Source organism: Aquarana catesbeiana, linkage group LG06 (genome assembly GCF_042186555.1).
Source record: "Aquarana catesbeiana isolate 2022-GZ linkage group LG06, ASM4218655v1, whole genome shotgun sequence".
NCBI lineage: Eukaryota > Metazoa > Chordata > Amphibia > Anura > Ranidae > Aquarana > Aquarana catesbeiana.
Genome location: NC_133329.1, coordinates 274,287,132 through 274,300,214, shown reverse-complemented (window position 1 = coordinate 274,300,214; position 13,083 = coordinate 274,287,132). Strand labels below are relative to the sequence as shown.

Genomic DNA, 13,083 nt, shown 5'->3' with positions numbered 1-13,083 from the left:
GATAAAGGTTTTACAAAAATGAATAAAAGTTGACTGTTGTAATCACCCCTGTTAGTGGTAAATGGTTAGTCTCATTCCTGTAAATGCTACATCTACAGGACTGTAGTCTTTTGAAAAACAGACTTACCGGTAGGATCACTAGGTGAAAATAAAGGAAAGAGCCTAAAAATGGAAACGAATGCAGCCATCACATCTAAGATTGGTAAACTGCAGTATAATCGTTTGCTTTTGGGTTTAATACTGCTGTAAAGTAGAACTAAAGACACTTTTTTTTTTTTTTTTTAAGGTTTGTGGAGAGGGAATAGAACACCTGTTAGATTTTTATTGTTGTCGGTGTTCCTAAGATTCACCTTCTCTATGTGTTCTGGTGACCAGTGTAACCAAGAGTGTATGAAAATGCCAAATTTTGAGTTGTCACCAGAACACAGAGTGGGAATCTTTTTATAGGAACACTAATTCTGGTGACAACCAGGGATTTCCTGCACTTAGTAAGGATTTTCTGTCTCTTCCTGTTTGGCTATGGGACAGGAAGTGAAGGGAAATCTTCTCAATGGGACACAGATGGCAAAAGTAAACTGACAAGAGTATTTTTGACCTCTCTCACTCTATCCAAAATAAAGACCTTCACCCCTGTAGTTGGTCACCCTCCCGACTGCAAGGGTTACAAGGGTTAACATGGACGTTCAATATAAAACTGTCCCTAAATCTACTGGCAGACACATTCTAAGACTAATCTATCAAACCCTGTAAAGCAATGACCGGTGTACATAACTTTTCTGAAGACAATCCGGTCTGGTCTCCAGAGGCGGATGTTGTGTGCAGATGAGAACTAACAATGGCTGGGAAGTGACGTCACCATAGAGTTACTGCGGAGCTTCCATTGTCGGCTGCCTCTTCTGCACACTCCCACACACTGAAGCCACTGCTGACAGCTCAGCGTGGGACCGGACCGGCTTCTGAAAAGGCATGTATAGCGATTTCTTCTTTACAGGGCTAGAAAGGTTAGTGTTAGAATGTGGCTGCCAGTAGATTTAGACTTGTTTTGTGTGTAAAGGAACTTCTACTTTAAAGTGTTACTAAACCCAAAACCGTAAAGCCAGCCTATATATTCAGTAATGCATGTTTGTTATACTCACTTTTGAACCTAAGTGGTTAATCCTCTGCATTGTGTAAAAAGGATGTTTGATCCTGTCTCCTCTGTTCCTCCCTTTCTTCCACTGTCCCCAATCCAGCTGCTGATAGAACAGTCAGGGGACAAGCTGCACATGCTCAGTTTGGTGTGTATTGCTAGAGGTGTGTGGTGTGTTTTTTTTTTTTTTTTTTTTTTTTTTTTTTTGGGAGAGTGCATGTGATCAACATAGGGCCAATCAGCACTGTCCAGACAGAGGGTCAGGGGTCCTGCAGCCTCCTAGGGCAGTCGGTGGAGAATGAAAACTCCTCCTACAAGCTTTAACCAGACACTGATAGAAGTCATAAGACTGCTATATACTGCTGATGAGAAAAGGTATTTAGCAGTTTATATTTACTAAAATAATTGCATGTCTGTGTACTGTGGGAGTCCAGATCTATGATCTAGAGAATGCAGATTCATGGGTTTAGTAACACTTTAACTACTCTTTGTCTAGGACTATGTCTAGGATGATGAATAAATTGACATACTTGCCTTATTTCACTCCCTCAGTAGATGATGGTGCTCTCCTCTACACTGTGAAAGGTGGGCTGGCTCTTTGTGTCCTCCCAAAAAGTGTAAGAAAATTAATTAAACCAAAAACAAATCACTCTTGATGCAGCCAGTTCTTGCTTCTATCAGTTTGCATTAGACCAGTATAACAAGATCAGATGTAATCCCTGTTATCTTGCAAGCTTGTTATATTGGAGTTGTCTGCAGTTATTCCTTTATGGTTTCTGCCTGGTTTCCTGACACATTCCTGAATTCTGTATGCTGCCTAAATACCCCCCTAACCCCCCATGGCATCTGAAGCATAACCCTGTCAAGAAGACCCAGTGGTGAGATGTTGATCTGGAGTGAATGATTCTTTCAATTCATCAGCCCAGACAGTTTTACCAACTTACTATGTTTTCATTTGTCTGAAATGCTTTAACCCTTAAATGCAGGTACGTAAAGTGGACACCCTCCCCCCCCCCCCTGTCAGGTGAAGCTCCGCTCTAATGCGGAGAATGCTATCAGAACCACTTTTAGGATCTGTGTGTAAAACCTGGACAAGCTCTGGAAGCTGGAAACTGTAGTAGCAGTACCTACTACAGTGATTTTTGGCTAGCTTCCAGGTCTCATGCCCAGCAACTTTCTTGCTGCTTAGGGAACACGGAGGGCATCATTTGGCATGGGTTACATTCAGGGAACATCCAACAAACACTTTGGGGTTGACTTTTACTAAAACCAGAGTGCAAAATCTGGTGCAGCTGTGCACAGAAACCCATTTAGCGTCCAGGTTCTTTTGTTAAAGCTCAAGTCCCGCTTCACACATCAGTGGTGCGAAAGAAGTATGATTCAATGGTGTGGTTTGACCTGCAATTCAGCAATGTGTTTTCCATGTGGGTTTCAAAGCCCTCTAATCTCTCTCTGTGGATAATTGGATTGCACAGGACCTTTTTCTAAAATCGCAGTGCGACTCACCCGCATATATATGAACGCCCTCAATAGGAATACATTCTATTTAATTTGCCGTGCGAATTCGCGATGTAAAATTGCATCACAAAAAGTGTGAACCGAGGCTAATTGAACAAGCTGAAGTTAGAAGCTAATTGATTACCATGCACAGCTGCACTAGATTTTGCACTTTCCGGCCAGTTTTAGTAAATCGACCCCGTGTGTGTTGTTTGTTTTTTTTATTTTTTTTAATGAATGGGAAAACGTTCTCTTATTGTATGAGATGGAGAGGTGGGGCAGTGATATCACAATCTCCAGCTTGTCCAATTGGAGAACAGTTCATATTCATTGAGAAAATGCAAAGTGTTCTCTGAATGGCACCTGTACAGAGCATGTTACCTCCTGTGTTCAAGAAGCAGCAGTGCAATAGCTCGGCAGAGGACCCAAAAGGTATCGGCGATCCCACAGGTATATACATGCATGGTTACTTTAGGCCAAGCTAAACATGCAAAATATGGATACATGGAATTTGACTTTATTGACTACTTCATTTTTAGACATAAGATTAACCTCCAACTTTTTTTTTTTTTCCCAGCTGATGTTCACAAGGAACAGAGTCACGTGATGTATGAAGGCAAACACATACACTTTTCCGAGGTTGACAATAAGCCCCTATGCTCCTACAGTCCCAAACTCTGCAAGCAGAGGAGACTCAATGGCTATGCCTTCTGTATCCGACATGTTCTAGAGGACAAGACAGCTCCCTTCAAGCAATGTGAATATGTGGCCAAGTACAACAGCCAGCGCTGCACCAATCCCATCCCTAAATCAGAAGACCGAAGGTATGTCCAACTGCCTCTATTATCAGCTGATGTAGAACCCAGCTACCATTATATGTAGAATATACAGCAAAACTCAGTTGGCCCAGTGGCCCCGGAAGAACTTGCCATAATGTGAAGTATGGACTATAATAACTATTGTAACTAATGTTGGTTGTTTAGAAGCAGAGCTGAAGCCACCCAGGGGTATTTGTCAATGTCCTGCATGCTAGAGGCAGGATCAGGGAGTGATCACTAAATGTGTGTATCAGTGGAAATTACTAACTTTAAAAGATAACTCCACCGAGTTTCATAATGAACCCATATTTTGTTTACAGCCTTCTACCCCCACACCTACAGAACCAGTGGATTCTCCAACCCCGCTAGCTCCTGCCAAATTTGCATTTGACAGCACAGCTGTTCATTCATTTACACAGTTGTGAACTGAAAAGCAAGATCCATCTGCCGCTTTGGCAGAGGTTACTGTAGCTTTCAATTGAGCAAAAGTGGGGTGACGTCATGGCACTTGTAGTCCATTGATATTTTCTCGAGCTCTGTTACCAAAGTTCTGTACTTTGGTATGGACCTGAGCTGGAGAAAGAATCTGCAGGAGCCAGAGTATTGCACCTACAATCTACTGATTTACAGTTTCAATGCACTACAGTCTCAAATGTGCAAAATAATAATTGCACATTATTGCTTTATTGAGGCTTAGAGGCGAATCCTGTGGGTTTGAGATCTGGGCTTCCAGCATAAAGATATGCAGATTCACATGTGAGATTTTTTTTAAACCATAATGCACTGCATGACCTTTGTGCTATGGCAAGCAGGTTTAGAAGAGCCAGTAAGAGGGATTTTGGATAAGCCAGCTCCGTCACTAATAAAAGAGGGGCTCAGAGCAGCCATAGGGGGTTATTTACGAAGGGCAAATCCAGTTTGCACTGAAAGTGCACTTGGAAGTGCAGGCACTGTAGATCTGAGGGGGAGATCTGAAATAAGGGGAATCTCTGCTGATTTGATCATCCAATCATGTACAAGCTAAAATGCTGTTTTTTATTTTCCTTGCATGTCCCCCTCAGATCTACAGCGATTGCACTTGTAGTGCAAAGTGGGTCTGCCTTTCGTAAATAACCCCCATAGTGTTGGTGTATTGAAAGCTGCTGTGGGAAAAGGATAGGAAAAGATGACAAATTGCTTAAGGAGAAGCGTGGGATTTAAAAAAGGAAACATTCATGCTCACCTATGTGGCTGCTGCAGCTGTCCCAACTGGCTCTTGAGCCCAAGACACATGACCGCTGATTGCTCAGTTCTGTCTTCACTGAGCAAAGAGCAGTGATCGTCTGTCTCTTCTCTGCCTGTGAAACGCTCACTAGTGCGCCAGGCTGTGGAGGAGGCATGCTGAGAGGCTGAGGCTGGATCCCGACAGAATCTCTGCAGAGTCTGTCGGCTGAATCTGGGTTACATGAGTCTAAAAGTAAGTGACTCAAACAAGCTTTGACCATAGTTCTCCTTTAACCGCTTCCTGCCCGCCATACGCCAAATGGCGTCCTCGGCTTTGAGCGGGGATATCTGAATGATCCACGTAGCTACAGGCATCATTCAGATATCTTCTTTTAGAGACAGCGAATCTGTGCAGCATAAGTACGATCATAGCGGCTGTTACGCCGCTTGATCGTTCTTACGGGAGGCCAGAGGGGACATCCACCACCCCCCCCCCTCCCGCCGCCCTCCGGTGCTTCTACCGACTCGACGCTACGATCGGTGAGTCGGACACAGGAACCGCCGGCCCCGGATGTTCAGAATAGAGATTTCCAGCAGACCAGATGGTCGCCGGAGTCTCTATGATCGTTCGGTGGCCGGGCGCGATGTTATGACGTCACGCCTGGCTTCTGTATTAAAAAAACGGCGCCGCTTCGGCTCGGAAGCGGTGATCTCTCCTTCTTTTTTTTTTTTTTTTTTTTTTTTTTGATTTCAGATGTGGGGTCTTAATGACCCAATATCTCACTGTAAAGGGCACTTTCATGCCATATTCCTATTACAAGGGATGTTTACATTCCTTGTAATAGAAATAAAAGTGATCAAAACATTTTGGGGGGAAAAGTGTCAAGCTAAATTAAATAAAGTAAAATTAACAATAAAAAAAAAATAATTTTAACGCGCCCCTGTCCCCGTGAGCTCGCACGCAGAAGCGAACGCATATGTAAGTCCAGCTCACATATGAAAAGGGTGTTCAAACCACACGTGTGAGGTATCGCCGCGAACGTTAGAGTGAGAGCAATAATTTTGGTCCTAGACCTCCTATGTAACCAGTAAAAAATTTTTAAAGCGTCGCCTAAGGGGATTTTTAAGTAGTGAAGTTTGGCACCATTCCACGAGCGTGTGCAATTTTGAAGCGTGGCATGTTGGGTATCTATTTACTCGGCGTAACTTCATCTTTCACATTATGCAAAAATATTGGGCTAACTGTTTTTTGCTTTTTTTTTTTTTTTTTTTTTTTAAACACAAAACTTTTTTTTTTTTTTTTTTTTTCCAAAAAAATGTATTAAAAAAATTGCTGCTCAAATACCGTGCGAGATAAAAAGTTGCAGTGACCGCCATTGTATTCTCTAGGGTCTTTGCTAAAAAAACATATATAATGTTTGGGAGTTCTATGTAATTTTCTAGCAAAAAAATTATGATTTTTACATATAGGAGAGAAATGTCAGAATTGGCCTGGTAGACAAGTGGTTAAGGTCAGCTGGGCTTATTGATTACTATACCTTTAGGAAATCAACGCCTTTGCTGCCCTTTTTGTTTGTTATTGGGGGCTCAAAGTGCAGTATTCACTTTTCACTGACCATCTGTTCTCTGAGCTACCTTTTTTGTTTTTTGTAGAACATTTAAATAGGAAAAAAAATTGGTGCAACAAAAGCTTCCTCAAATATTATTGCTCACATTTACATACCCCTGTCTCCTTAGTCTATGTGCTCTTTGCTGCTAGTAAATTTGAGCCTAGCATTACTCATTAAAATTGTCCCACTGCTGGCCAGCTTTATAATGTGGCCTCCATTTATTTTTATTTTATTTTTTTTTGTAGCAAAACAGCTGCCTATGCTCCTCTCCAACCCCCCATTGTTTTTTCTTTTTTTGTCTCTAGTACATTTCAGTCTGTTCTTCCTCATTGAAAGTGTTGTCCTGGGAAATTTTACTATTGCTGTACATTTGAAGTCTCCTAATTTTTTAACAAATTTTAATAGAAATTTGCTAGCCTCAGGGCTCTTCTAGCTGATAAAAAAAAACAGGGACAGCCTAGGTGAACTACTGGCATTAATTAGGCCTAAAAATCTAATTGTCTTTACCTTAGTTAAATAAACAAAATGTGGTTAAGCATCCCTTGCTGATTGAGCACTGGTATTGATTTCTCGATTTCTCTTTATTTACAAGGTACTGCAACAGTCACCTGCAGGTACTCGGCTTTATTCCCAAAAAAGAGAGGAAGAAAAAAAATGATGCACTGGAGGAAGTAAAGGCTAGGAATCAAATGGAAACCGTGGCCTTCAGTTTAACAGTGCCCACCCTGGCCTTGAAGATGCCCAATGGACTGGATGGGATGACCCTTTCCCCTCCTGGGGCCAGACTCCCCCTCCATTACCTGGAAACTGACTTGGATGATTCTTTCACTGTGGAGGATGAAGAGGAAGAGCTTAGGAAAGGGACATCTATAAAGAAGAAGTTGCAGAGCAAGTTGGCACAGAATCGACAGCGTCAGAAAGAGTCCGAGATTTTAAAAGTTCAACCAGAGCACTTTAGCCCTCACCCTGCACCTTCTCAACTGCAACCCTCGTCTCTTCAAGAACAGCAAATGCTGGTACAACCCGCACCAACATCGCTGAAATCTACTGGGCTAACGCAGAGCCTGACTTGCACGTCACCTCAACCTCAGAATACCAGCTTACCAGTACAGGGAGCCTCGCCCGTAATGCACACATTCGCACAAACAAGAAATTTGTCTAATAAGAGACCTCTTTCTGCCCCACCGCTCTCTACAGACTCACCACGATCTGACAAAATCCAGGTGACTGCCACAGCCTTACCAACCTATTCCTCCTGTGTCAGCCGGTTGCAGCGACTGATGAAACTGTGCACACAAAAACGGCAACTAGAAAACGATTTGTTCCCGCATTTGGGTAAGTCTGGACACCGGCATGGAAGTGTAATGAAATCCCAACTCAAGATCAAACTTGAAGTTTTGTGCATAATGCAGAAAGTTTAGAGCCTTAAGCTGGCCATACACTGATTGGAATTTAACTGGTTCAGCTGGGACCTGACAGTTTTCAATCAGTGTGTAGCTGTCCCTGCTTGGGAGAAGTCAATTGTTTGACTTCTGTTGAAGGGTCATGTTGGAAAATTTTCTTCGATCAGTGACTGCAGCCACAGATCAGTAAAAAAGAAAGAAGGACGGCGCCCTCTAAGTGCAGCATGTATGTTAAAAATCTTTATTACAATAGATAAAAACACTCACATTTGAGTTGCTAAAAACCAGCATGTAAAGTAGTTTCATGCGCGTGCTCTCGGGGGATGTGGGTGTCACGGGCCAGTGGGGGGGTTCCTGGGATGTGAGTCCTGTGACCTGGGTCCTGGTAGCTGTTCTGGTGGTGCCGAGGGTCCTCAGAGCCTCCGGGTGGCCAGGATGTCGGTCATGAATCCTCCGTGGAGCGCCGTGCTGACCTGCGTCTTCACTTCCGGGAGCGGGGTGAGGCGGGCGGTGCTTCGCGTTCGGAGCATTCAGTGTAGTCTGACTGCAACAGGTGCAGAGGGGAGGGGGTTCCGTCATCCACCTCTCACGTTGTTATTGTCTAGTTTTAGGGTCCATACACACTGGACTTAAAAAAAGAAAAAACACCAGCTCCCTTGGTAGAAAAAAAAATGCTCATATCCACTTGAGCTGTGGAAGATTTTGCCCCCTTCATGACTATGGCCATTTTTTGCTATTTGGCACTGCGCTACTTTAACTGGTAATTGCGCGGTTATGCAACTCTGTACCCAAACAATATTATTTTTTTTCACACAAATAGATATTTCTTTTGTTGGTATTTGATCACCAGTGGGTTTTTATGTTTTGTGATATAAACATAAAGTTTTTCACTTTCTCATTTTATATATGTATATATGTATATATAAACTATGTACAAAAAAAAAAAATATATATATATATATATATATATATATATACACACACACTTGTAATGGGACTGCGATAGTGCAGCGGACGATTTGAGAAACTGACATCACCGGTGATCATCGTATGCTCTGTACTTATGACACTGGTTGGGAAGGAAGTAACATCTAGGGTGATCAAGGATTTAAGTGTGCCTAACAATGTGTAAAGTAGAGCTGCACGATTAATCGTTAACAAATCTCGATTCCACCGTCCCCCCCCAACCACTATCTTAATCCGGCGTTTCCACTGGCTCACAGCTGTCAAATAAGAAAAAAAGACATCTTTCAAATGTTTATCAACATTGCTCAGCACTGAGAGATAAAAGGAAACGTAACATTTGGTTCTTTTAGATCAAAGGGATGAGGTCAGTTTAAACACTCAAAGCGGAGGTTTGCTGAAAAAAAATATTAAAAGCCAGCAGCTACAAATACTGCAGCTGCTGACTTTTAATATATGGACACTTACCTGTCCAGGGAGCCCATGGTGTTGGCAGCCGAAGCCGATCCGTCTCTTGGCTGCTGCTGCCGCCGCCATCCTCGGTTAGGGAATAGGGAAGTGAAGCCATGTGGTTTCACTTCCTGGTTCCCTACTGCGCTTGCGCGAGCCGCGCTGCGCGTCCTTGCAGGTCCCTGCTGTATTCTGTGTCTCACAGAATACAGCGGGGGAGGACGGGGTAGGCGGTGGAAGTGGCGTAGGTCACTGCAATCACTGCAGTGATCTATGCCAGGAAGTGGGAACAAATACCTGTATTAGACAGGTATCTGCTCCCTCCTCCCCCCTGAAAGGTGCCAAATGTGACACCGGAGGGGGGGAGCAATCCAAAAAGTGGAAGTTCCATTTTTGGGTGGAACTTCACTTTAAAGACTAAGCCCTTTTCTGAAACTTGATTCTTGCAAGTTAAAATTGGTATTTTCTGCTAGAAAATTTTGAGACCCTAGAGAAGAAAATGGCGGTCGTCACAATATTTTATGTCACACTGTATTTGCGCAGCGGTCTTTTAAATGCAATTTTTGGAGAAAAAATACACTTCAGTGAATTAAAAAAAACTAAACCGTAAAGTTAACCCAATTTTTTTTTTTTTTTTTTTTTTGTATAGTGTGAAAGATGATGTTACGCCGAGAATTGTGATCTTTATTCTAAGCATAAAAAAAAAAATAGTGACTATTTAATCTTTTGGGGGGTGGTGTGGGTGGACGCATGTGCCCTAAACCCAGGGTTTTTTTTTCTGCCACTGAGCTTTAAAATATGCCCTTTAAACGTCCTAATGTGCATGTACTCATAGGATAATATTGAAGAAAAAAAAAGTGTCGATCTGAGCGGACGTTCGCCCCCCCTCTCCTTCCCTAACAGCCTTCTGGGACACGTCATAGGTCATAGAAAGCTGCGAGACCAGTCGGATGGTTCTATACTCTACTTTCTGTTTGTTGGGGTTGATGTGGAAAACTGCGTTAATGCTGCAGCAGGCAGTCTATTCAAGTATCACTGGAACAGAAGACCATGAAAGGAAAAAAAAAAAAGGCAGTACAATAAAGCTTTACAAAACATTCTGTATTAATATGAAGCCCTTTCACATGTCTCTTACTTTGACGTGGTTTTTAAAATTTTGCGGGAGAAGCCGACGCCATGTTAGCCGAGTCCCCAGAGAGCTGTACTTCCACCCTTTCTTCTTCTGGCTGTAATCCTACGCATGCGCCATATCTGTGCATATGATTATACAGTTCTCCGCTCCCGTGTGCTGTGCCACCCAGCCAATATTTATGCCCCCTGTGACGTGTTTTTTTTTTTTTTTTTTTTTAACCTGTCTCATCTCTATAATGTTAGAAAGTTTTGGCTGGCATTGGGCTTTAAGACCAATCCTTTACCTGTAGAATGAAAAGCTGTGTTTTACAGGGCAATGCATGCAGCTTTTCTCTTCAGCTTGCACACAACCTCTCTATAATTTTCCATTTGGGTTTTTTGATTTTTTTTTTTTTTTTTTTTTTTTTAAAACCCTATTGTGCTCAGCGGGTAAAGTGAAATGTTTACCTTTTGCTATGTTGCAGATTTCTTTGATTTGCTTGTTTAGTCAGCAATATGAACAGAAAACCTACAGGCATCTGGCACATTTGAAAATGTTTATGTGAAGGCACAGATGTTTGTCAAGTGAGCCTGATCACAGTTCTATTGAGAAGAGTATCTGAGTTCTGTTCAACATTTTGGATCTTCCCAAATGGTCCTTTATGCAAACCAGTCTTTCACATGGCCAGAGTAGACTAAGCAATTATGTCAGTAGAGTTTCAACTGTTTATTGCATGGGTTTGACAGATTATTTTCCAGTACTCATCAAAAGAACAGATTTACACAAACAGCATGTCTGCAATGGTAACAGTTGATGCTTTTTGGAAAATTTTTTTGCTGTTGCAATTATACGTACAGTGGCAAGACAAAGTATGTGAACCTCTTGGCATTAACTGGTTTTCTGCTGTAATTTTGCCATAAAATGTGATCTGATCCTTATCAAAGTTAACAATAGATGAACATAATGTGCTCAATAAAAACATGAGAAAATGGCATTTTTGTAAACGCATCCATTAAACATTCACAGTGCTGGAGGGAAAGGTAAGTGAACTCATAGACTAATTCCTTCAACAAAATGAAATTAGTAGTTTGCACACCTGGGTTCCGATTAATGAAATGAGTTTGGAGGTTTAGCCCTCGCTCACATTGGGGTGATTTGACGGGTCAAATCGCATGACAAGTTGCAGCTTATTGCTGCCAATGGTACTGTTCCAATCAGTGCGGCGCCACACCGATTAGCAGTAGTTCCTTCCTGCACACTTTTGCTGATTTCGGGTGCAACTTCTTCAATAGACATCTGTGCAGGAAGGCACACAGATGTCTTTCAAGTAGCACCTGAAATCACGCTGACCTGCTACTGCATCAACTGATGTGGGTAAAGAAGAACCCATGAGTAACAGCTAAAGGCTTAAGACATTGCTGGAACTGGTAAGCGTCCCTGTTCATGAGTCTACCATAGGTACACTTTTAAACAGTCGGGATATCCATTACAGAACACCCCAGAGGAAACTGCTCCTCTCCAAAGAAGAGCAAAAAAATAAAAAAACGGCTGGTTGCAGAGGCCATGAATGACTAGATCGTTTCGATTGCCTCTGACCTTGGAGGACCAGATCAATGTCACTTCTGGTCCAGGGTGGAAGTAAACGCCTCTTTTTTGCTTTTAAAGGTAAAAAAGAGATTTTGGGTCTTTTTGACCCCAGCTTTCTCCATAAAGAGGACCTGTCATCCTTTTTTCTATTACAAGGGATGCTTAAATTCCTTGTAATAGGAATAAAAGTGATTAAAAAATCACTTGGCTCCAGGCTGTTGAGGGGAAAAGACCTGATCGTCTCCGCCTCTACCGATGGCTCCGGTAAGTGCGGAGATGACCAGAGGGGGGACCTCTCCCGCCCCAGATAAAAGTGATCTTGCTGCGTATCTGCTGCTGAGACCACTTTTATCTGAAAGCAGACTGCCCACTGGAGAAGATGATACCGGGGTTATGGCAGCTAGCTGCTGCCATAACAATGGTAGTCATCTTCAAACAGCCGACGTATAATGACGGCGGGCGGACGGCAAGTGGTTAAAGCACCCCATCCCTCTGTGCTCGCATGCAGAAGCAAACACATGTGTAAACTGTTTGCACCACACATGAGGTATCACCGCGAACGTTGGAGCAAGACTAATAATTTTAGAGTAATACCTCTGAACCGGTAACCTGCAAACATTTTTAAAGTGCCACCTGTGAAGATTTTTAAGTACCGTATTTTATCACCATTCCACGCGCGTGCACAATTTTAAAGCTTGACATGTTTAGTATCTATTTACTAGGCATAACATCTTTCATATTTTACAAAAGAGAAAATTGAGTACTGTCCGTGATACTTTTTTTTTTTTTTTTTTTATTTGCACTAACATACAATTTTTCAGGACAAGTTTTCGGGGTATGTTAGTGCACATAAAAAAAGTATCACGGACTCAATTTTCTCTGTCACAATTGCACTAATATGGCTACAATCACATCAAGTATATTTTACAAAAAAAATGTGTGCAAACTCTGTACAAATACTGTGTGATGTAAACTTTATTTCTTAGGGTCCCTGCTAAAAAAAAGTTGTGTTTGGGGGTTATAAGTAATTATCTATCTAGCAAGCAAAATGCCTGCTCTTCAAGTGGTGGGTGTGTTTAAATAAAGAGAAAAATGTTTGTTATCGGCTTAACCACTTGATGGCTGTGCTATAGCCGAAAGACTGCTACAGTGCAGGCTTAGATTGCCAGGAGGGCGTACATGGACATCCTTCTCTGCTTGCTCTGTGATCAGAGTCCTTGGGACTCGGCTGATCACAGATCTTGATAAAGGGCTGATCCCGGTCCTTTACCATGTGATCAGCTGTCAGCCAATGACTGCTGATCACATGATG

The 13,083-nt window shown here is 42.4% G+C and overlaps 1 protein-coding gene across 1 annotated transcript in view; it reads left to right on the top strand.

Moving 5' to 3' along the window:
* The window catches only part of INO80D (INO80 complex subunit D), an 80,773-nt gene that overhangs the window by 9,883 nt on the left and 57,807 nt on the right, over positions 1-13,083 (top strand). The window contains exons 3-4 of the mRNA XM_073633369.1: positions 3,204-3,450; positions 6,850-7,592. Coding sequence (XP_073489470.1) covers positions 3,233-3,450; positions 6,850-7,592 — 961 coding nt within the window. The 5' untranslated portion in view covers positions 3,204-3,232. The remainder of the gene's footprint in view (positions 1-3,203; positions 3,451-6,849; positions 7,593-13,083) is intronic.